General features: G+C 48.7%; 1 protein-coding gene across 6 annotated transcripts in view; it reads left to right on the top strand.

Annotated features, from left to right (window-relative positions):
• The window catches only part of CTIF (cap binding complex dependent translation initiation factor), a 149,031-nt gene that overhangs the window by 9,840 nt on the left and 118,100 nt on the right, over window positions 1–21,091 (top strand). For all 6 annotated transcript variants that reach the window (XM_039566815.1, XM_039566811.1, XM_039566810.1 and 3 more), the window contains exon 2: window positions 19,390–19,602. In XM_039566815.1, coding sequence (XP_039422749.1) covers window positions 19,390–19,602 — 213 coding nt within the window. The remainder of the gene's footprint in view (window positions 1–19,389; window positions 19,603–21,091) is intronic.

Below are 21,091 nucleotides of genomic sequence, written 5' to 3'. Positions count from 1 at the left end.
CTTGCCTTGGAGCTGCTGTTAGAAGTGATTAGTAAGCTTTCAGTTCCCTAAGGAGCTCTGCCCCTCTCTGCTCTTGTTCCCATTACAGCTGCAGCAGGAGGCTGCCTTTTCTGTCCCTTTCCCTTCTGCTATCGCTATGTGCACTTTGAATTTTTTTATAATTTTTCTTTTTTTTTTTACACCGGGGATTCTCTTCCTTTTTTGTCATCTGGGAGAATGATTTTCCTTACGCTCTTCTCTATTTAGGGCTGTGGGGGAGGAAGTGACTCAGCCTTTCCCCCCCCCTCCCCTCTGCTCTGATTTGCACCGTCATCCCTTGGTGGCTTTGCCGAGTTTTTCTCTGAGCACCTCCAGTTACGCTCGCTTCATTCAGCAGGAACATTCCTGCCTCCTCGCCACAGGTTCCGGCAGGGAAGAGCACAGTGGGGAAGGATGAGCCCTCAGCAGGATCTTCCCCTGTGCCAGGAGGAGAGTGAAGCAGCAAGCAGGACATGCTGCCAGACCTGTGGCAGCTCCAAGTCTCTGTGGCAGCTCCAGGTCTCCTGTCTGCTCCTCACCCGTACGGACATCTGTGGAAGAAGGGCTGGCCAAATGAAATTTCGAGGGCTGCCCTGGTCACACTATATAAAAATGATGGAATATGATGTCGTGGGCTCTCTCAGGAGGGGAGGTGGCCTGGGTTGTGCTGCTGGCACTGCTGGAGGATGCCCTACTCGCTGGGGTGATGGTGGGAGAGGTGGGTGTGGGTGATGGATGGATGGTGACGCCAGCTCCGTGCAGGACTGCTGCCAGCTTGCCTTTCATGGCATGGCTGAAATGGCTGCGAAATACCAGGGAGGACACGCTGCCTGCTCTGCTCTCCACTGGGCTTTCAGACATTGCTGCTCAGCAAGGAAGCCAATAAATCACTCTAAGTGATACCAGGCATTTGGTATCCCATGTTCTGTATAAAAAAAACAAGTGCATTAATTTCAGGTTAATTATTCTCCTACCCTGGAAGCCAGCACAGCTCTGCTTCTCTCTAAAGGGGAGAAGGGTAGATAAAAAGAAGATGAAACTCCCAAGCCCCCCAGAATCTTTCCTCTCTGCTCCCAAATCAGTTACTCAAACCCTGAAAGCAATTTCGATCTGCTGAGGGAATTCCAAATGCATCGCTTACTCTTACGCTTTATAAAGCTGTTGGAGAAGGAAATGTCCCCTTTGTCCCAAATTATTCTTCTCTCAGATTTTATCTTCTCTCAAAATTTCACTTTTGGGACTAGTTGTATGTGATGGGGTCCTTGCTGAGGCTGGATGGGATCCAGTAGCACCAAAGATTGGAGGTGTTGGTACGAACTTTCACCGTGACCCTGTTGTGCCACAGACTTGAGAAGAACTGGAAAGAAAGCAAAGCCTTTTGGCATGGGGGGTGGTGTTCTCATGCTACATGGTACCAGCAGTGGTTTTGATAGTTTGCTGGGACTAAACCAAGCTTCTGCTTGTCTGAAGCACCTCTAAGGTACCTCCAAGTGCGCAGAGGCTACCGGGGAGTCCTCACATTGAACAGCCTAAAACTGGCAGCAAAGGTATTGTGATGAGTGCTCCAAAGCAGGGCCCAAAATCTTGGGGTAAGGACCACAGAGCCCAGGTCCCAGAAGTTACGTCTGATCTCTACTGGGATCTCTCTTGGCTCAGCCCTGCCTAGTTCAGCCAGATGTTTCTGAAGAAGGTTTAGGAGTGTTGCTGGATGCAGGTGCAAAGATGCAAAGTGGGAACATCACTTTGTCTCTTCTGTCCAGTTCTAGCTGTTGTGACACAATACAGGCATTAAAAGCAAGTTTTATGCTTTAGACTTGGGTCCTAATAAGGTGGTAGCTGATGTGAAAAAATGTGTAATTGAGGAATTGTGGAAGTTTGGCAGCCAAGCTGAATATCTGCATGGAGGTGAAGGATGTGCTGGGAAACATGAAGTTGATCATCACCTAGAAATAATCCAGTAACCCATCTTGGGTTTAGACTTGCTTGAGTTCATCTTTTTTCTTCTTTTTTAAGAAATCCAGCCACATCATGAACCTGTCCTCACAGCATCCTGCGCTCTGCTCGGGCCATATTAGCTGCCTTCTGAACATCTCTGTCTATTGATTAAAAGCATTAGGAGGAATTTCAGCTTGGAAGCAATGGGTTTGATTAGCCAATTATTTTAACAAAAAAAGCTGTGAACTTTGATTAAAAGTACAGAGGGAGCTGTAGTCACTGTTTTTTAATGTGCTGGAAGGGAGGTTAGAGCACATAACCAAATGAGAGCATTTGTCAGGATGCTGATGAGGGGAGTTTGGAGGCTGAAGGTCAGCGTTGTGCATGACATCTTCTGCTTGACCTAGGAATATGGAAAATTATTTGTGTGTATTTAGTGGGGGCTTCTGGTTTTTGGCTAGTGAACTGCAGTGAGTGTAGGAACTTCATGGCTGCCTGAACACACAGAGGACAGTTGAGTCTGTATGATGCTTTTCTTGTGTGAGAATTGGGTTTAACTTGGATCAGTCAGTCAGTGGAGTAATTACATCCTGAAGGACTTCATGAATTCAGAGAATCATACAGTCCTGGAATGGTTTAGGTGGGAAGGACCTTAAGATCATCCAGTTCTACCCTCTGCCATGGGCAGGGACACCTTCCACTATCCCAGGCTGCTCCAAGCCCTGTCCAACCCAGCCTTGGACACTGCCAGGGATCCAGGGGCAGCCACAGCTGCTCTGGGCACCCTGGGCCAGGGCCTGCCCACCCTCACAGACAGCAATTCCTTCCCAAGATCCCATCCAGCCCTGCCCTCTGGCACTGGGAAGCCATTCCCTTGGGTCCTGTCCCTCCAGGCCTTGTCCCCAGTCCCTCTGCAGCTCTCCTGGAGCCCCTTGAGGCCCTGCCAGGGGCTCTGAGCTCTCCCTGGAGCCTTCTCTTGTGCAGCTGAACACCCCCAGCTGTCCTAGGCTGGCTGCAGAGCAGAGGGGCTCCAGCCCTGGAGCATCTCGGTGGCCTCCTCTGGACTGGCTGCAGCAGCTCCAGGTCCTTGTGCTGTTGGGGACTCCAGATCTCAAGGCAGCTCTGCAGGTGGGGCCTCTCCTGAGCAGGGCAGAGGTTGGATACTCCACAGTTGGCAGGTGGGAAAAGCTTGCTGGTATCAACACAGCTGTGTGGACTGCAAGCAGGAGACTTCACAAAACCATCCCGTGCTGTTTGTTGTTGTTTGGGTTGTTCTGAGGATCTGTTGTGGGTTGTAGGGGCAGGTGGGAATATTGGTGAGGTGCTGAGAAAGAAGCAGCTTAGAAAACAGTGTAGATGTACCAGTGAGGGACTGTCTGCCTCCTCTGTTAAGAAAAGCAAATGTCTTTTGGAAGGAGGTGGTTTGATTCAAATCAGTGCCAGGAGGGAGACCCAGAAGCCCAGGAAATGGGGTGACTGGTTTCTGTGTTCTCGGCTGGGGGGATGGCCAAATCAGAGACAGGCAGATGATGGCACAGGTGGGGAGGAAGAGCCAAGAGCAGGTCAGGGCAGTGAGCACATCCTCCTCTTTGGTCTGCCCTTCCTGCTTGCTTGTTCTGGGGTCAAACATCTGGATGTGTTCTCAGTCCAGCCCCCACTCTGGCCCCGCAGGTGCAGCTCTTTCAAGTCCTTGAGCCCCAAGGCTGCCAGGATGGGCAGAGCTGATGGCAAACCATCCAGGAAGGAGGAGATGGGTAATAAAAAGCTTCTGGCTCCCTTTCTACAGGGAAAAGTGCGTGCATACCCTGTTCAGCACTCACTGCATGGGACCATCCTCTGCCTCCCAGAGCAGGCAGCTTTGCTCAGTGGGATTGTTGTGTACTTGAATTTCATGTCAGCCTGTTTCCTCTCCTAAAGGTCAGCCTGACCCCTTGCTGTGTGAAGAAGTTTCTTTTGGTTTTGATTAAGCTTGAAGTACATCTTTCTTGCTTTTAGTCCTGAAAGTCTGGGCTCGGGGAAAGTCTCCCTAGGTAAGATCCTGGAGTTATTCTGGATTGAAGTAAGCTCTGGAGGTCCTCTTGTCCAGCCCTTTGCTCAGTGCAGAGCCAGCTTCTACATCAAACCTTCTCAGGGCCTCCTCCAGCTGAGTCCTGCTGCTGTTTCCAAGCTGCACACCCAGATCTCACACTCGAGTTACACGTTGGCTGCTGAACCACGGCTCAAAGCGAAGGAATTTTCCAGTATCCCATCGGAGTTTCCCAAGCTTCATCTACCGATCCCCAGACCTGGAGCTGAGCAGCTGCAGCTCCTTGCTGCTGGAGAAGGCTTTCTGCTCCTGGTGTTTCCTGTGCTCCTGGCATTCTCCTGCTGGGTTTCTCAGCTCCTGGGGGATGTCACCACTCCCCGGCCGAGCGGCAGCGTGCATGTGCCTGTGTGTGCTGGGGAGGCTTATCGCCAACTGACCTAATTATTGTAATCTTGCTCTTCCCTAGATAGTGCAGGTTTCCTTGGCTCTTGGGAGGCTTCATGGGTTTTTCCAAGCTGTTCTTTGATTTATTGTCTGTCTCTTAATAACAGTATTCTTTCACTCAGGCAAGGTGAAGCCTGAGAATGTGGGTTGTAGCCAGAGAGAGTGTAACACTTGTGAGCTGCCTTTCCTGCTCCAATGGCCATCCTGCTGCGTTTGGTGGTCCCAGCCTGCCAGGCTTTCCAGGCAGCCCACCTCCAGGGATTTCCTTGCAGCCGTGCCCTTCATCACAGCTCCCTCCTCTTCCCTCTGCCCAGATTGTACATGTGCATCCTCTTATTGCAGAAATCTCTGTCTGCCAAAGTTAACAGGTGAAAACTGTGCAGTACCACTTTCTGCCCAGCTCTTGGATGCAGAGTTGTTGCCTGTCCCTTTTTTTCTTTAGTTGCCTATCGCATTTTTTTGTTACCTATTTCATTTTTTTGTTGCCTATCCCATTTTTTTCTTTTCTATCCCTTCTTTTATGTTGCCGATCCCACTTTTATGTCCCTTATTCCATTTCATTCCCCGTCTCATTTGTGTTGTTCTTTCTGATCCCTTTTATTCTTTATTCCCTATCCCATTTCTTCTTCCTTTTGCCCTCCCTGCTGTGGTTTCTCCCTTCTCTACCTGCCCCTTTTCCTGATTATACTATGTTTGTTTGGCTACAGGTATAGGCCAGGTGCTTTTTAGAAGTGCCAAATTCTTTTTTTTTTCCAGCAGGACAGGGATTTGCAGCCTGATAACAGGATTTAACATGTACTTCAACATTAAAAAAAATAAAGGCTAGGAGAGAAAAAAAAAAAATTAAATCCAGCCCAACAACAAAACATTGCAACCTGGGATGAATTTTCTCCATTCATACACTTAATTTTCTTCCTGAAAGCCGTAGCTGGGATTTATCCCTGTGCTGTCTGAGAGCTCCAGGGTCCCCATTGGGCAGAGAATAACTCACGTAACATGGTGCCTCCTCGCAGGAGCAGGGCTTACTGCTAAGCTTCCTGGTTAAACCACCTGATGGGATCAGCAGAGGTTAGCAGCACCGCAGGGGCTCAGTGGCAGAGGGCTGGGAAAACAACAAGTCAGCAGCACTGCCCTGAAAACCTGTTTTGTTTGGGGTTTTTTATCCCCTCGCCCCGTCTGAGATCCGGTCGGACCTGAAAGGGAGTGGGAGAGGATGGAGCGGGGGCATCATGCAAGGCTTTATCTGCGTCAGGGTTTCTGCAGCCCTGGGTGTTATCTTGTGCAGTGCCTGATAGTCTCTGGAGAGTAAATATTTTCTCCTGGGGCAGAGCAGCCCGTGGAGGAGCTGGGAACAAGCCAAAGCGAAGGCATTGCTGGGAGGTTAAAGACTGGAAGGGCACTGGGCTTGTGCCTGGTGTTCCACCTTGCCTGCAGAACTGGGGCTGCACCAGTGCCCCTTCTTCTTGGGGGAGTGTGGGTTCCCATTTTCCTTATTTCCCTCTTCTTTAGAAATAAAATATATGTCTGAACTTCCCTGAGGTTCCTGACTTTCTAACTTACAAGTGAATTACAGTAACACTTTAAATTGCATCTTCTTTCCTGAAGCACTGCTGCATCCTTAGGGTGGGTACCCCAAGCTGCCCTTAGATTCTGTGAATGCTCTTCTACACCAGGCCATACAGCAAAGAGTTAATGCTAACTCCATTTTTTTCCTTAATTAGCCTGTAGAAAAATCATGCTGCTAAGGATAGTTGTGGGAGATAATAGTGTTTTTAGCTGGGTTCAATGCAAATACATAGTTTTATTTGTTGAAACAGGAAACAAAATAATGTAAAGTCCCATTTCAATCCAAAATTAAATCTGTCTTAAATTATTTTACAATGGAGAGTTGTGGAAATTCAGTGTGCATCACCACGAAATAAAAGAAAAAATCCTTTGTTTAAAAATACCAACCCCTAAAAAAAAAAGGAAACTATTTTTTCAGGTTTTTTTACTGTTTTCTTCCCAGTGGTTTGGCTGCAGTGACTTGACCAAAACTATTTAAAATTCATCAAGCCAAATCTAGGCTGCTGGCAAACAAGCGATTTTTAAAAATAATATTGTTATTATGTGATGGGTTCAGACTTTTGCTTCTTCAGGGATGAATTCTGTTCCTCTGGAGACTGTGACAGAGGAGAAGCATGACCCTTGTCCCACACTGCAGGAGGGGACATGTGGGGCTTGATTGCCAGGTGTCACCTCTGGTTCTTGGTGCTGGAAGGCCTTTGGATGTCATGGACATGTGGGAATGCTCACCAGCAGCAAGGTATTCCCGTGGAGGTACCAGGGTTTTCAGGAAGCACTGGCACAGGCTTTCCAGAGCAGCTGTGGCTGTTCCATCCCTGGCAGTGTCCAAGGCCAGGTTGGACGGGGCTTGGAGCACCCTGGGATAGTGGAAGGTGTCCCTGCCCATGGCAGAGGGTGGAACTGGATGGTTTTAAAAGTCCCTTCAAACCCAAAACATTCATGGTTCTATAAAAGCTCTAGAGGGAGTGGGAAGAGCCTGCCCCAAGCCCCAGAGCTGTGTGTTTATCTTGGCATTCTTTGCATCTTCCCCTGAAGCTTCCAAGTCCTGCACTACCTCAGCACTAAGAATGAGGTTTATTTTCTTTATCATTGATACTGCATAATTTGTTGCAGAAGTGCCTTTTCCAGTCCCCTGTTAAACTCTGCTGCTGAAGTGGTCAGTCATAAAAGACCCCTTGGATGGGCATCCTGTGCAGGCACCCAAAAGCAGGGAATGGTGAGGCTTCACCTTCAAAACCCTTTGATGTGAGACACCATCTGGGTGTACAGCACTAAACAGTCCCTTGATTAATTAAATTATCCCTCATCTCGGTTTTTTTTTCCCTTTTTTCTCCCCTTTTTTTCTGCAAAGCAATATAGTTTGGGCTCTCTATTTAATCTCTGAAGTCAAAGGTACATGAATAGCAGGCATCCTGCTGTGATGTTTCTGCTGAAGCTTGCTGATGCTGCTCCCCTGTGCTGCCCCTGCAGCCCTCCCCCCATGATCCTTTGGGTGGGTACCCCAAGTTATCCTCAGATACTGTGAATTCTCCTCAACAAATAATTAATGCTAATTCTATTTTTTGGTTTTTTTGCTTAATTAGCCTGTAGAAAAATCATTGTGCCAAGGATAGTTGTGGGGGATAAGGGTGTTTTTAGCTGGGTTCAATGAGAGCAGGTATTTTGTTGAAACAGGAAACAAAATAATGTCAAGTCCCATTTCAATCCCAAATGAAATGTGTCTTTAAATTATTTTACACTGTAATGGAGAGCTGTGGAAATTTAGTGTCCCATGAAATAAAAGAACAGGGTTTGTGTTTTACAAGAGAGGGAAGCGAGGCGGGATGGAGGAGCTGGTGACACCCCAGTCACATGTGTAGTGCATGGCACATTTGGGTCCATGGTGGGTGCAACAGGTGGACACAAAGAGCAGCTCAAGGGTATTTTGGAACAAATTTGAGGTCCTTGTCCCCAGTACACCAGCAGCAGCACTGGGACTCAACAGGGCTTTCTTGCAGTGCCTGAAGGGAGCCTACAGGAAAGACAGAGAGAGGCTATTGGAGTGGCAGGACACAGAGGGATGGCTTCAAACTGACAGAGAGGAGTTTTAGGTTAGATATTAGGAAAAAATCAGGTGGTGAGGCCCTGGCACAGGTTGCCCAGGGAATTTGTGTCTGGCCCATCCCTGGAAGTGTCCAAGGCCAGGCTGGATGGGGCAACCTGGGATAGTGGAAGGTGTCCCTGCTCATGGCAGGGGGTGGGACTGGAAGATCCCTTCTAACCCAAAGCATTCTGTGATCCGAGACCTGGGGTTAGCAGAAGGGACTGGTGTCAAGGACACTGACAGCAGGGAAGATCACAGGGTCGGTGAATCCCAAAGCTGTCTTGATCAGGGCCAGTCCCAGCTATCCTTGCTGCTGATGGAGGTAAATAGGCACTCCCCAAGCTCATGTTCATTTCAAAACAGATTACTTGTTGTGTCCTGGAAGTACCTGTCTTTCTATTTGCTTTGTAATAACAAGCACCTCCCTGTCCTGCTCCTGCCTGCCAGGACTCAGCCAAGTGAAGCTGCTTCATTTTCCTGTTATTAATCAAACCCAGAGGTCCCTTGGGTGATAGATGTGCAAGTGCTTGCAGCATCTTTATACCCTGGGGGTCATCAGGCTGCTCTTCCCACCCCCATTGCTGGCTTCTTGTCACTCCTGACTCACTGCAATTTAAGGGGGAATAACCACAGGTGGAGTGGTGCCACCTGGGAAGGGAATTTTTGGAGATCTGCAGCAGCATTGCTGGTGCAGAGCACCCAACAGAGTGATAGTCTGGGAGTGATCGCAATAAAATGCGCTTCAAGCCTCAGAAGGGAGGCTGGTGGCTGGCCAGTAGCTCCCAAAAATTCCTGTCTGGGGAGGTGCTTGGTATTTTTGGGCTGGTTCCCTAAGGCAGGCGTTCTCCTGGTGAATTGATTCAAGCTGTCTCATCAGCTGCTGGAAGGAGCTGAAAGCTGGGGATGGATTTGAGAGGAGGGTTAAGCTCGTGGGCTTGGTTCATGCTCCTTGTACAAAGCAAAGCTTGGGGAGGGTCTGATCCCCCACCCCATCCTAGGCTGGGCGTTCCTGCTGCTGGGACTTTGTCAGTGTGGTGGGTTCACAGGGAGCCCATCCCTGCCACACAGCAGCATCCCTGGGCTTGGTGAGGCCCTTGGTGGGTGCCTGTGCTGCATTATGTCCCTTCCTGGGGCAGCTGCTGGGGGCCCAGTGTGAAACCCGGGTCCATCTGGGTATCACATTTGTTCTCCTAGTTGCAGTGGGAAATTATGTGGGAGAGTATGGCATGAGATCCTTGTAGGCTGAAAAGTGGATTTAGGTTCTGCAAGGGCATCTAGGAAGAAACTCTTTTATGGAGAAATTCTTCCCTGTGAGGGTGGGCAGGCCTAGGGTGCCCAGAGCAGCTGTGGCTGCCCCATCCCTGGAAGTGTCCAAGGCCAGGTTGGACATTGCGGCTTGGAGCAACCAGGGACAGTGGAAGGTGTCCTTGCCCATGGCACGGGGTGGAACTGGATGGGCTTTAAGGCCTCTTCCAACCCAAACAATTCTGAGATTCTGTGATTGTCTCAAGCTGTGAGAGCTGCCTTAGATGACGCTCTTTGCCCACAGCAGTCACAGTTGAATTTGGATGGTCCCTCTGATTGAAGTGGGAGTCACTTTTCCATAATGCAATCACTTTGCTGGATGGAAGCTGACTGTCCTGACCACATCCAGTTCATGTCTGCAGGAGCAGGAGCTAAGGAAGACACTGTCCAACCTACAACTTCCAGGTGAAGGAAAAGCTTTGGTGACTGGCTCAGTCTGGGGTCAAAAATATGGGAGTCAAATGCCTTGCTGGGGTGTCTATCAGGCTGTGCCTTTCTCTGCCAAGCAGAAGCTTCCAAAAGTTGGGAAGAGCATGGGGAATGCTGGCTGTGGCCACCTTTGTCATGGTGAACCTGTTCATGTGGTGTTGGACACTGACCCCACAGGATTCCCTTTCCCCATGTGCTTCTCCAGGCCTTTCGTTTGGTTTCCTGACTCTTAATTTATTATTATTATTATTATTACCAGAAACAGTATGAGGAAACATCTGCTTTTCCTTCTGCATGTACAGAATTGCAGAAGGAATTGTACTTTCCCCAAATCCTATTCTTTTCCACTAGAATATTTAGAGTATCTCATCTCATGGCTGCTGCCCTATGGGCACTGATAAGGTCAATGACTGATGGTCCCAGGGTGGTTGTGATGTAAAAACCAATCTGCTGCTTCTTTTATAACTTAAACATTAGAACACAGTGGAGTAGTGGGGGTCCAGAGGCAGGTTTGGGAAATTTTATTTGTTTGTGGGTGTTGTTGAGTGGGATTTTTTAGGGCTTTTGTTTGTTTGTTAAGAACTGAAGCTAATTAAAGATTCAGAAAATCTCTGAATATACTCATTTGTGCATGGAGTTTTTCAGTTGAGCTTAACTAGCTCAGAGAGGACTTGGTAAGTTGTTGTCCACTTTCCTCTGCAATGTGGCACAGGTTTACTGATGATTTCTCTTTCCAGTTCCAGCTGAGCAACTCACGTTGGGCAGAATGCACAGAGATCCCCGGGAGTGAGCCATCCTTGGGTCAGAGGGAATTGTCTCTCCTTCACATCTTCTTCCTCATGTAACCCCATCCCAACCAGCACCATACCCAAGGCTGGGAAGGGTTGCTCCCTTTGGTTGTAGCAGCAGCAACCCAGGGAAGATTTGCTTTTGATGGTGCAGAAGGTGGCTGGTGTTTCAAAAATCTTCTTGCTTCCTCATTCCTATTTCCCCTTTCAGAAGCATTGAATTTGGGATGCACCTGAGGCTCTCCTGTCCCTAGCCTTGTTGCATAGAAGAGATTCATTTCCAAAAAAGGGGACAGCTGTGGTGAAGAGAAGCAGGTGGTGGGGGTGGAGGTGAGAATCCTTAAGGATGGGAACCTCTGAGGTTTAACAAGGCCAAGTGCTGGAGCTGCACCAGGGTCGGGGCAATCCCTGGGATCAATCCAGGATAGGGATGAGCAGCTGGAGCAGCCCTGGGAGAAGGACCTGGGGGTGCTGTGGGGGAGAGCTGGACCTGAACCCCCCGTGCCCTGGGCTGATCCCCAGCGTGGGCAGCAGGGCAGGGGGATTCTGCCCCTCTGCCCCGCTCAGGGGAGACCCCACCTGCAGAGCTGCCCCAGCCCTGGGGAACAACAGCACAAGGACCTGGAGCTGCTGCAGCCAGTCCAGAGGAGGCCACCGAGATGCTCCAGGGCTGGAGCCCCTCTGCTCTGCAGCCAGCCTGGGACAGCTGGGGGTGTTCAGCTGCACAAGAGAAGGCTCCAGGGAGAGCTCAGAGCCCCTGGCAGGGCCTAAAGGGGCTCCAGGAGAGCTGCAGAGGGACTGGGGACAAGGCATGGAGGGACAGGACACAGGGAATGGCTTCCCAGTGCCAGAGGGCAGGGCTGGATGGGATATTGGGCAGGAATTGCTGTCTGTGAGGGTGGGCAGGCCCTGGCCCAGGGTGCCCAGAGCAGCTGTGGCTGCCCCTGGATCCCTGGCAGTGTCCAAGGCTGAGTTGGATAGCACTTGGAACAGCCTCGTTTAGTGTGAGGTGCCATTGTCCATGGCAAGGGGTTGGACTGGATGACCTTTAAAGGTTTGTTCCAACCCAGACTGTTCTGTGATCCTAGGATTCCCAGGAGGAGAGGACCAGCTAGCTCCTGCTAGCATAAAATCCATCCAGAGTGGCAGCTCCAGAGTTTTGGCTGGTGGCCAAGGTATGTTGTCTGAATGCTGCTCCAAGCTGGTATACAGGCACAAAAATGCTTTTTGCCAGTGAACCAGGGGCATGATTTAATAGGGATTAAGCAGCCTCCACGCCTGCCCTGCTGCTGACCAGGATGCTCTGCTCCTGCCCAATCCCTCCCGTCGGCAGCCACCAGCAGGATGGATTACTTCAGCAGGTTGACATCTCAACTTAGAGTTGGATGTGTCTTTTAGGATTACAGAGCTTTTCACAGCCCAAGTGCCCATTATATTGCCTGGGTGCCTGGAAAGAAAAGATTTCCTTCCTGATAATGGTTTCCCTTCATTTATTTACAAAGGATGATGCACGGCAGCCGGCACGGGCACGCGAGCGACTGTGTATGGATCAGCTTGTGGTTGTGATGCTTTTGTTTAGGATGTGGGCTGTGCTCTCTGCCTGCAGAGCTCTGCCTGCACAGGGAGTTTTGCACCCTGGTTGCTGCTTCCATGGGATCATGGCTCATCCCTTGTGGTGCCAAAAGAGCTGGGCAGAAGACAGGTGTTGTGACCTGCTAGGTGCATCGCAGAGGTGCACACACAGGTGCATGGTGCACGTGTGCAAGCTCATCTGGCAGGAGAACATCCTTGGTTCGTGTCTCCCAGCATGATCCCTGCAGCCATCACATCCTGCCCAGCTGCTGGAGTGATGCTCTGTGCTCTCCAAGGAGAAGCAGTGCAGCTCCAAAGAGGAGAACGTGTGTGAAATGCTGTTTCTTCAGATATTCATAATAATTGTTCGATATCTTTACCTGGCAACATTTTCCTTTCTAAAGGTGAAAAATAACAAGGGTAAGATGTAACATTGGCTCTCGTTCCATTAGCTTGTAGCAGGAGCAGGGGAATGTGGAAATTGATTATGTCTGGCTTAAGTCACAGTTTGTAGCATGAACCAGTGTAAAATAGGTTATAAAACTCAGGCTGTTCACAATTCAGGGGTTGTTGATTGGAGGCTTTTTATGACCTGTTTCAGATTTTATATCTAGAAATGCTGATGCATTTCCATGTATTGAATTTGTATCAAAATCTGTGAGCATTCCTTGCTGTTGTTGCTGCAGCCAGAGTGATGCTCCAGCAGTCTCCTTGCCGTGACATCCCCTGCAGAGGAGCATCCCATGGGGTGAGCCCATAAACCCACCTCCACTCACCTGATGTTCAGATAGTAGTTTTCTTAGCTGGGTGCTGTTTTTTCCTTTTCTATTTTGATAATATCTATCACAAGCCAAAGGTAATGTCTTCCCTCAGGCAAGGAAACCCATCTGGTGGAAAACCACTCCAACCTCATGCACGGATTTGACACACTAAAAGTCTTTATGTTTCTAAGGGTGATGTGGCTTTTGGTTTTGTTTAAAAAGAAGAGAAGAAAAAAGATCCACTTTCCAACCACGAAGAGCTGCTTATTGCAGGGAAGCAAGCTACATAATAAATTATTGTCTGGGTGAGAATCAGGGATTTCTGGCTTTCTGGTTACTGCTCGCCCTTCCTTGCTGAATCAAGCTGGCTGTTTTGGGTTGGATTCTGCAGCACTTGAGTGTCCCTCTGTTTTTTCTCCCCATTTACTTCTGGGTTTGTTTTAATGGCTCTGTTTCAATGCACCATGGTGTTTGCCTGCTGTGTTCGTGCCAGGCTTGTGAGTGGCACTGCAGTGTGGAAGCTGGTGGGCTCCTGTCCTGTCCTGTCCAGTCACTGGGGTTTTTCTGCATCACCAGGTACCAGAAACCAGACCTGAGATGGGAGGGATGGTGAAATACATTAAATGCTCAGCCAACTGTGCATGCATCAGTATCTGAAAAGCCCAAGGCTGGCCCCCAGCAGTAAACACTCGATGTGGTTTTCAAAGGTGTTTACATTTTAATTAGAAAAGGCTCAGATCCAGGGTGTAATAATTTACATTTCCATACTTGATGTTTTGGTGTCTGGAAAGGTATTGGTTTTAGAGTAGCAAATCCAAGAAAGAGACCTGATGCTTTGTGGAGATGCAGCAGTACCTGGGTACAGGGAGTCATGGTTCATCTCTGTTGCTTTTATTTTCCCTAGTAACTGTTCCTGCGGGTGGCTGGGTACAAGAGCTGCCTGCCAGCAGTAAAGATAAACTGCTCATCTCGTTCTCTGAGATACTCTCACCGCTTGAGAGAGACACATTGCTAATTGCTTGTTGTTGGAAATGGGCTGGATGAGGAGAGGGAAAATATTGCTACAGAAGGGGCTCATTAAAAGGAGATGCTGGGAACCAAGCCGTGCTGATGGCCAGGAGTTCCAGCCCCAAACGCAGACAGTCAAAGGTCTTTGTGCCTGTGCTGCTGTCAGAGTGTGAGCTGGTGCATGGTTGTTTGCAGAGTGGAGGCACACAGAGGGTTTCACCTGACCGGAAGGTGCTGATAAGTAGATAAGAAGTAGAAGGGTTGTCCTGCGCTATCTGCTCTGCCCTGGTCTGTGTGGTCAAAGTATCTCTCATGTATGGGGGATTTTGGAGCCTGGACAAGAGATGTGAAAGTTGGTGTTGGTCGCTCATGAGAGAGGATGTGATGTCTGGGACCGGGATGGGGCCCTTCCCTGTGTTTCCCTGGGGATCAGGTTTGGTTCAGTTTTACCATCATTGCATTCAGGTATGGACAAATCTCGGCTGCTGAGCTGTTCCTCAGTTCATGTCCCAGGTGTCTCAGAGCAGAAGGGACCTGCTGGATCACAGTCTATGATAAACTCCCAAGGGAGAACTAACACAAGAGGGATGCTGGATGTCCTATCACAGAACATTCTGGAAGCAGGTGGCTGCATTGGTACGTGAAGAATTTGCACCGCAGCTGCCTTTTATAGGAGGCATCTCTTGTTCCTAGAAAACTCTGGGATGATAAATCCCATGTGGCAAGACAAAGGCTTTCAGGGATCTGTCAGGATAGCTCTGTAGCCTGTCACAGCCTGCCTCTGCAGCAGCTGGCCTGTAATGGCATTTCTGAGAAATAAATCTTGTATGCATAAAGGATGCTCTGCATTCCTCCTGACTTCACTTTGGAGTCACAGAGGAATGGAGGATTGGCCTGGGATTTTTTCAGTGTTTAACTGGAGGATAAGTAAGGAAGAGACATGGGTTTTCCAGTTAAATGCCTTAAGTCAGTCATTTAAGCCTGAACAGCTGAGGGAGGCCATGTTGTTGGAAAGATGGGCTGGGCAGTTGCCCTTTCTTGGGATTGGTGGTGGTTACACCTTTCAATAACTGAATTTCTGTTCCGGTGTGAAGAAGCCAAATGCAGGAAGTAGTTCTGCCTGAACTCTGTATTTTAGAGTTCTTTCTCAGTGGCCTTACCTAGGCCTTGGCATTGGGTATTAGCACCTGGATGTGTAGTTGTCAGGTAAATCTGCTTCCAACTTTCACCAATTTGGCATGTGTGACAGTGTTGTGTTCCTGTTTCTCTTGCTTTGGAAGCCACAACCTTCAAAGAAATTCGTCCATGTGTGCAAAAGCATTTTAGGCTCTTAGCATCCATCCAACAGAAGCAAAACACTGGGAAAAGCAATCTATTCATTTTCTTTCCGTTGCGGATGCTCGATCACGTTGGACCTCGGCGTAGGAGCAAGGTGTGGTGTTGTTGGCCTAACAGCAGGTCAGGATGTGGGTTTGTCTGGATGAATTGGAGCAAGAACTGGCTTGCACTTGGGTCACCCCAGGCCCCTAAAGCTCTAGGCTCGGGCAGAGGGGCTGGAAAGCTGGGAAAAGGTCCTGGGGATGCTGGTGCTGGTGCTTCAGTCCTTGGGGCAGCTCTGGGCCCCTCAGGACAAGAGAGACATGGAGGGGCTGGAGCGTGTCCAGGGAAGGGAACGGAGCTGGGAAGGGCTGGAGCCCCAGGAGCGGCTTGAGGGAGCTGGAAAGGGCTCAGCCTGGAGCAAAGGAGGCTCAGGGGGGACCTTGTTGGCTCTGCACAAGTCCCTGACAGGAGGGGGCAGCCGGGGGGGTCGGGCTCTGCTCCCAGGGAACAGGGACAGGAGGAGAGGGAACAGCCTCAGGTGAAGTCAAGGTTGGATATTGGGGAAAATTCCTCCATGGAAGTGGCTGTCCATCCCTGGCAGAGCTGCCCAGGGCAGTGGAGGAGCCTCCATCCCTGGAGCAGTTTAAAAGCCGTGTGGATGTGGCACCTGGGGACATGGGTCAGTGGTGGCCTTGGCAGTGCTGGGGGAATGGTTGGACTCAATGGTCTTGAAGGGCATTTCCAACCTAAACAATTCCATGATTCAATGGTACTGTAAGAATTGTTTTAGGAAGATCTCTTTATGGGTAGCAGTTTTGCTGTAATGTTGCTGTGCCAGCGTGTTTTTGCCCAGAAGCCCCAGCTCCTCGCCTCAGGGAATGGTGTTTGTTTGGAGGGCTGGAATCCCTTGGCATGGCTGGGACACAGGTGGGTCTCACCCCAGGGGAAGAGCTGTGTGAAGTTGCCCTGCCTGTGCTGTCTTGGCGCTGCCAGGCTGCTGAAGTCCAGGTTTTGGAGAGCTTTTGGTGTGGAGGAGAATGGCTGGAGCCTCCTCCCTGGGGGAGGATGTGGGTGTGGGGTCCTCTCACCCAGCCTGCAATGAGCTGATGGAAATACGTCACTGTCCTGTGTGTCTGTGGTCTTCTCATCACGGACTCACCGTTTCTTGTATCATTCTGATTGCAAGTTCCACTCTCCTGTTGCCTTCCCAACCCAAAGTGGGTTCCTTCTCCATTGCAGTATTTCACCTATCAAACTCACTACTTGTTTCCACAATTTCAGCAAGCCTGGAGCACCTTTGGGAGAAAGGGAATGAGCCCACAAGTGTCACAAAAAAGGCTTGTTCTTATTATTTGCTGATGAATGGTAAAACTATATAATTGCCATAAAAACTGCATAAGTCTTGCTAGAGCAAGAACCCCATTTAGATCACCCTTAATAACAGCTATTAATAATAATTATACATTACAGTAATGCTGATAATTACTAAGTTATAGTAAGCCATTTGCACTTCTGTTGACTTCTTCTGCTGATGATTCCTTCTTTAATGATCACAGTAATGAGCACAACATGGGTTCTGTAAAATCATAGAATTCTACAGTGATTTAAGTTGGAAGGGACCTTCAAGGTCCTCTAGCTCAAACCCCCTGCCATGGGTAGGAACACCTTCCACTGCATCAGGTTGCTCCAAGGCCCATCCAACCTGGCCTTGGACACTTTCAGGGATAGGAAAGATTTGGAAGGTAATTTTCAAACTCCCAAAACTTATGGACTTTGTGCTTTGACAAAGTAGAGGGGAGGGAAAAAAGTGCAAATTTGAAGTTGATCTCTCTTAATTATGATTAAGGAATGTACCTGGGGTCTGGGAATCCTTTGTGGTAGGTGCTGAGCCAGCGCAGAGCCAAGGGATCACTGCTTCATGAAGAGCTCTCATGAGCATTTGTTTGCTCAGTGTGGGAAGATGCCAAATGCTTTGATGCTCAAGTGTGGGTTTGGGTTTTTCTTTGAAAACCTCTTTTTTGTACGTGTTTTGAGGGCGAGGTGAGGTGGGAAACCAGCTCCAGGCACAGATCACCAGGAAGAGCAGGAGTTGAGTGATGGTTTCCTTTAGGGGGAGGTGAAGGTACCACAAGATGATTTGGTTTCAGAGTTTCCCACTAGAGATCCACAAATATCTCAAATATGTGGTTTGTGTTTGTTTCCTGGACCTGGTGAATTCTGACAGATGTGTTTCCTTTCAGTTTGCCATCTCTCCTGTTGCTACTTGACAAAATGCTGGTTGGGCACCCCAAAAGTGGAGGCATGTGCTAGTTCTTCTTCTACTTCATGTTTTATCATGGGTATTCAACGCGGAGCATCCCCAGGGGAGTGCCCTGGGCTTGGTTTCCTCCAGTGCCGCCCTCAAAAAACCCTAAAATAGGCAAAAAAACTTTGGGCTTTGTAACGTGTGGCCCAGTGGGATGGAGGATAACCTCTGACCCTGCTCACTCCATCCCGAGTGATGCCACCTGTATCATTTGTCCCCTGCCTCATGCCATCTCCCCATGCCATCACACCCCTCCAGGACTCATGGGAGTCTCCTATGCTCCCAACTCTTTCTTTAGTACCTTCTGTTTAATAATTGGTGCTTTCCATTTGGTAATTGGCACTAATTAGTGAAAAGGAGAGAAGCATGCCCTCCTCCAGGGCTCCTTCTTTTTTCTTTCTTGACTTTTTTCTTTTTTCTTTGTCCTTTTTAGTATGCCACATGATTTTTGTTCAGGAGCGAATGTGTGATATTGATCTACATAATGAGCCTTTTTGACAGTCTGGGCACATTTGGGAATAACTCCTCGAGCAGATGAAATCCTTTAGGCCAGTACTGCTCATTCTCTGCAGTTTCCAAATGAAGCCACAATTGTTCAGAAGTGACAGAGAAGAAAATAATTCAGGAGCTGGAAATTACATGAGCTGGGAACAGATATTTTTTTCCCCCCCTTCCCTTCCGGATGGCATGTGACTCACTCCGAATTTGCTTAGCAATTTTATACTCATCTCAAAGCAGACTCTTAAATACCCATTCCTGGTGAAGGAGAGAGATGAAGTTGTTGTGTCCTGCAGTGTGCTGGGAGCTCCTGTGTCTTCTCCCCTCCAGCTGCAGGGAAGGAGGAATAGGGGTCTTACCACAAGACACTGCTCCAAGGCCTCGTTCTTTCCAAACATAGAATTATAAAATATCCTGAGCTGGAAGGGACCTGCAAGGATCAGAGCCCAGCTCCTGGCCCTGCACACACACCCCAGCAATCCCACCCTGGGCATCCCTGGCAGCGCTGTCCAAACGCTCCTGGAGCTCTGGCAGCCTCGGGGCCGTGCCCATTCCCTGGGGAGCCTGGGCAGTGCCCAGCACCCTCTGGGGGAAGAACCTTTCCCTGATCTCCAACCTAAACCTCCCTGGCACAGCTCCAGCCATTTCCTTGGGTCCTGCCCTGGTCGCAGGGAGCAGAGAGCAGTGCCATGCCCAGCACAGTTCCAGGAGCTGGTGGTTTCTTTTCTTTATGGTGTTACTGGCATTGAGCCCTGGAGAAACAGGAAGAAGAGCATTATAAATCCCCTGCATCTTCTGTAGAGCCAGTTTTCTGCAGCGAGAGGTTTTAAAAGTGAATTCTGTTCTGATCTCTGTTTCGCCTCCTCACTGGACCATTGACAGTCGCACCATTGTTTACTGCCACTGCCCTAGAGAAGCTTATCAGTTATCATCCTCTTCCTCACCCTTGTCCATTACCCCCAGCTTCTCACCCATATCCAGCACAACTAGTGCTTTGGATTTATTAAATCAAACATGTTAGTGTGGGGGTTTTTTTCTCCTGTGCATATGTCTGGAGGTTTTCAGCAGTTTGGGTTTTAAGCAGGAGGACAGGAAATATGTCTGTTGTCCTTAAATGCAGGAATATTACAGAAATGGAACATTTTTTGCATGCCTGGAAACCCTAAATGCAACCACCTAGGATTATTATAAATATTACTGGAAATGCAGACATACAGCAAAAAATATCCTGCCTGTGGTAGCCAATAGGCTTTGTCTGCTGGGTTTTTTAATCTTTTTTATCATTACCGGGAAATAATTCCTTGCTGTCTTTCTTTGTCCCGCTTTCTCAGGCCCCCTGTGTTCCCGGCGTGTCCCCTGAAGGGATGGAGAGCTCCTCAGTGGCATCAGCCTCCTCGGAGGCGGGGAGCAGCCGCTCCCAGGAGATTGAGGAGCTGGAGCGCTTCATCGACAGCTACGTCCTGGAGTACCAGGTCCAGGGGCTGCTCACAGACAAAACTGAGGGGGACGGCGAGAGCGAGAAGACACAGTCCCACGTCTCACAGGTGGGTGAAAGGCTCTCTGGAGGGTGGGAGAGGGGCTGGGGCATGCTGGTGGCTTGTAGGCTTAGCTTCTCCAGGGTTTGGATGTGAAGCAGGATGTGATAAAACTCTGGGGTTTGGGCAGCTTGTTTGTTGGGGGATGTGTTTGAGGTCTCCAGCCTGCTGGTAGCAGTCTCCTGATGCTGGGTTTGGTTTTTTATGGTCTCAAGGCACATCACTGAAAGTGTTCCGGGCCAGGTTGGATGGGGCTTGGAGCAACCTGGTCTAGTGGAAGGTGTCCCTGCCCTTGGCAGGGGGTGGAATGAGATGGGCTTTAAGATCCTTTCTAACCCAAACCATTCCATAATTCTGTATATGAGGGATCCCTTCTTTATCTGGTATCAGCAGTGTTTGATCTGATCTGTCTGAGCTCTGCAGGTTTGCTGGAACTGAGGATCTGACGCAGAGCTCCAGACCTGTTTTCATACCACCTCAGTGTAAAGAAATTACTAAAGGAACCTTTTTAAGAACAGGTTTTGGTGAAGAGGTCTTTTACAATTTGAGGATCAAAGCCCTTAGAAGCAGGAGAAAATATATTTAAAAATCTAGTGATCCAAAGTGTATTTTTTAACCAAAGGCTGGAAGATGTCTGTGTTTGAAGTGATGCTTTGGAGGGGCTTCAGGTCAAACAGACAAGTTCTACTTATTAACGTGTCAAGTTCAGAAGTAGTATTGAATTAGAAATAAATTAATAGACAAAGTTTTACAACCTCTTCCAGCCTGTCCACTGCTCTGCCAATAAGCCTGGGCTCCTTCTGCATCTTAAGGACAAAAATTTCTAATTCTCTGAAAACCATATACAGTTTTTGCATTAAAATCCTTGATTACAGCAACCAAATCCATCTTCCAGTTGTGGAAATGGCATTTTAGCTTTCCTTCCTGGCCTGCCCTGGAAAAAAGGAGCTGCTGAGTTTTTAATGTCAGTTCTGAGACTGTTCTCTTTCAAGATGGCTGGGTTCTATTTTGAAAGAAAAATTCCTAATAATGAAAGATCTGAACTCTAAATGAAATGAATGATCTGAATGAAAGATCTGACTCTTTTAATTAAACCACTTTTAGAGGCGCCTCAAATGGAGCAGCTAAATGTGGTTGTACCCCAGACCACTGATGCGGAAGTTTAATTAGGATTTATTGTGAAACTTCATCAAAACGCAGCATTTTGTATTTCTAGGGCTGTATAGTAGACAAAAAGTGAGGATGGGCTTTCACTTAGGTCACTTGCGTTTATCAAGCCATGTCTTAATGGATGCACCAAGAAGGAATTATCTTTTGTCTCACAAAGGTTTTCATTTTTCCTCCTATCAGAAATAATCAGGAATTTTTATTTCTGATTTTCTCTTCCTGATCAGTTCTTAGCAAAGCAAGGAATAAACACGCTCACATCCTGCAGCTGGCTGGAGTAACCCTGGTGGAAGCCAGCCTGATGGAAGGTGGCACGTTCCCTCTTAATGAA

This window comes from Corvus cornix, chromosome Z, assembly GCF_000738735.6.
Source record: "Corvus cornix cornix isolate S_Up_H32 chromosome Z, ASM73873v5, whole genome shotgun sequence".
NCBI classification, from domain to species: domain Eukaryota; kingdom Metazoa; phylum Chordata; class Aves; order Passeriformes; family Corvidae; genus Corvus; species Corvus cornix.
Note: the sequence above shows the minus strand (reverse complement) of the source record. Positions and strands in the feature narration are given on the sequence as shown.